The 2,601-nt window shown below is 40.5% G+C and overlaps 1 protein-coding gene across 1 annotated transcript; it reads right to left on the reverse strand.

Annotated features, from left to right (window-relative positions):
* Window positions 1-477: 477 nt before the first annotated feature.
* On the reverse strand, window positions 478-1,971 carry LOC149211980 (uncharacterized). Its single transcript, XM_089388525.1, has 3 exons — window positions 1,799-1,971; window positions 970-1,081; window positions 478-885 (listed from the first exon to the last, which is right to left on the reverse strand). Exons 1-3 carry the CDS (start codon window positions 1,969-1,971, stop codon window positions 478-480), a joined length of 693 nt encoding a protein of 230 aa, XP_089244651.1.
* Window positions 1,972-2,601: the final 630 nt, after the last annotated feature.

Consider the following 2,601-nt stretch of genomic DNA (forward strand, 5'->3'; position numbering starts at 1 on the left):
CAGTTTTCCTAAAATTCTGTTCACCACCTCCGTTTGTTCATCCGTCTGTGGATGATAAGCGGAGTTGAAGTTCAACTGTGTGTCCAGCTTCTTCCACAGGGTGCACCAAAAATGTGATGTGAATTTCACATCCCTGTCAGAGACAATGGACTTAGGTAAGTCATGCAACTTGACAATCTCTGTGAAAAACAGGTGTGCTACGTGAGTGGCATCACTAGTTTCCCTGCAGGGAATAAAATGTGCCATTTTTTAGAACTATTCCACTACCACCATCACATAGTCACGACCATGCCGTGTTCTTGGCAAACCCAAGACAAAGTCCAAGCTGACTGAGTCCCACGGTCTACCTGGAATAGGTAGTCGTGTGTAGAGTCCCGTATTCTAACTATGTCCTTTTGCCAACTGACACACTTTACACCTGGTTACAAATCATTGTACATCCCTTCGCATCCTTGGCCAATAATAAAAATAATTGAGCTAATCTAAGTTCTTATCAATGCCGAAATGTCCGACAAGACCTCCACTGTGTTTCTCCCGAATGATGTTCTCCCTCATCGAACAGTCGGGAATACACAACAATCCTCCCTTAAATAGCAGCTTCTCCTCTAGGTTATAGTCTAACCATGGACTATTATTCCTCATCAAAGGGTTTTGGCAGGCTTCATAAGCCTCCTTGAAATCTGCATCCGTCTTATACAAGTCTTTCAAGTTTTCAAAACCCAGCGCTTGTATCATGCTCTCCTGCAAGAGCAAAACCCTCATGCTCAATGCATCTACTACCTTGTTGTCTTGTCCACTAATATGTTTCAACACAAACGTGTAACTCTGCAAGTATTCAACCCACTTTTCATGTTTGTGGTTTAGCTTGTCTTGCTGCATAACGTACTGCAATGAAGAATTATCAGAAAATAAAACAAACTCATTACCCAGCAAATAGTGTCTTGAATGCTTCAATGCTTGGATGACAACATATAACTCCTTGTCATAAAACGAGTACTTATGTCTGATTTCCTTCAAATTTTCACTGAAATAAGCAACAGGATTGTCTTCCTGGCTGAGCACTGCCCTAATGGCTGTACCACTGGCATCACAACGAACTTGAAAAAGTTTGTTGAAGTCAGGTAGCCTCAAAATTGGCCTCTCAGTGATCTTCTTTTTCAATATCTAGAAGCTCTTTTCCGTAGCTTCAATCCATTGAAAAGGTTGACTTGCCTTCTTGATTGTATCCAACATAGGTGCACAGATTCCACTAAAATCCCTTATAAACTTACGATAAAAACTTTCCAACCCATGAAAACTTCGAACTTCGAACAGACTCTTAGGGGATGGCCATCTGCATATAGTTGCAACTTTTTCTGGGTCCATTTTCAGCTCATTCTCTGCAATTACGAAACCCAAATAGACCAACTCCCTCTAAAAGAAAGTGCATTTCTTCAGATTTATTAGCAACTTGTTTTGCTGCAATTTCTCTAGAACATATCGAACATGTCGAAAATGCTCCTCCCTAGTTTTGCTAAAAATCAGTATATCATCAAGATACACAATCACAAATTTCCCAATGAACTCCTTCAACATTTTGTTCGTCAGGCGCATAAAAGTACTAGGTGCATTACTTAACCCAAATGGCATCTCTAGCCATTCATACAACCCTTCATTAGTCTTGAAAGTTATTTTCCATGCATCCCCTTCCCGGATTCTAATCTGGTGGTATCCACTCTTTAAATATACCTTTGAAAAATATGTTGCCCTACTCAAATAGTCCATCATATCGTCCATTCGTGGCAATGGAAACCTGTACCTGATCGTAATCTTGTTTATTGCTCGCGAATCCGTGCACATCCGCCATTCGCCTCCTTTCTTGGGAGAAAGAACTATCGGAACTGCACATGGGCTCAAGCTCTCTCGAATCAGTCCCTTATCTAGCAATTCTTGTACCTGTTTTCTAATCTCCTCGTTGTCTTTGGGGTTCATCCGGTAAGCAGCTTTGTTTGTAAACTAGCTCTAGAGATGACATCTATGTGATGACTAATACTCCACTTTGGAGGCAATTTATCTAGTAAATCGTCCACCACAATGTCGCTGAATTCCTGTAACATTTTCTGGATTTCTGTAGGTAAATCAGAAATTTCAGTGTGCAACAACACTGTTCTTGGTCTCCTTACAATAGCATATTTCACTTCATCATCTTCAATCTATTTTAAAAATTGTTTTCCACCCACCAATAGTACTTTTGTTCCACTAGTCTCTATTGTTTCCTCCTCCTTGATGGGCACTAGCGTATGCTTAATCCCATCCTTAACAAACTTGTAACAGTTTGTCTTCCCATCATGAACAACTTTCCAGTCATAATGCCATGGTCTACCTTGCATAATATGACACACATCCATCGACATGATGTCACAAATAACTTTGTCCCTATATTTGCCAATATGGAATTCCACCTAACACTACTCATCAACTAGCAGTTGATGACCCTTCTATAACCACGACACCTTATAGGGGGTTGGATGCTTCAGTGGTTTTAAACCCAATTTCTCCACCATCTCTGTTGCAACTAGATTATCAGTGCTTGCACTGTCTATAATCGGTTTGCAGCATTTG

This window comes from Pinus tabuliformis, chromosome 1_1 (assembly GCF_031772625.1).
Source record: "Pinus tabuliformis cultivar Carrire ecotype Pingquan chromosome 1_1, CPIR1, whole genome shotgun sequence".
Lineage (NCBI taxonomy): Eukaryota > Viridiplantae > Streptophyta > Pinopsida > Pinales > Pinaceae > Pinus > Pinus tabuliformis.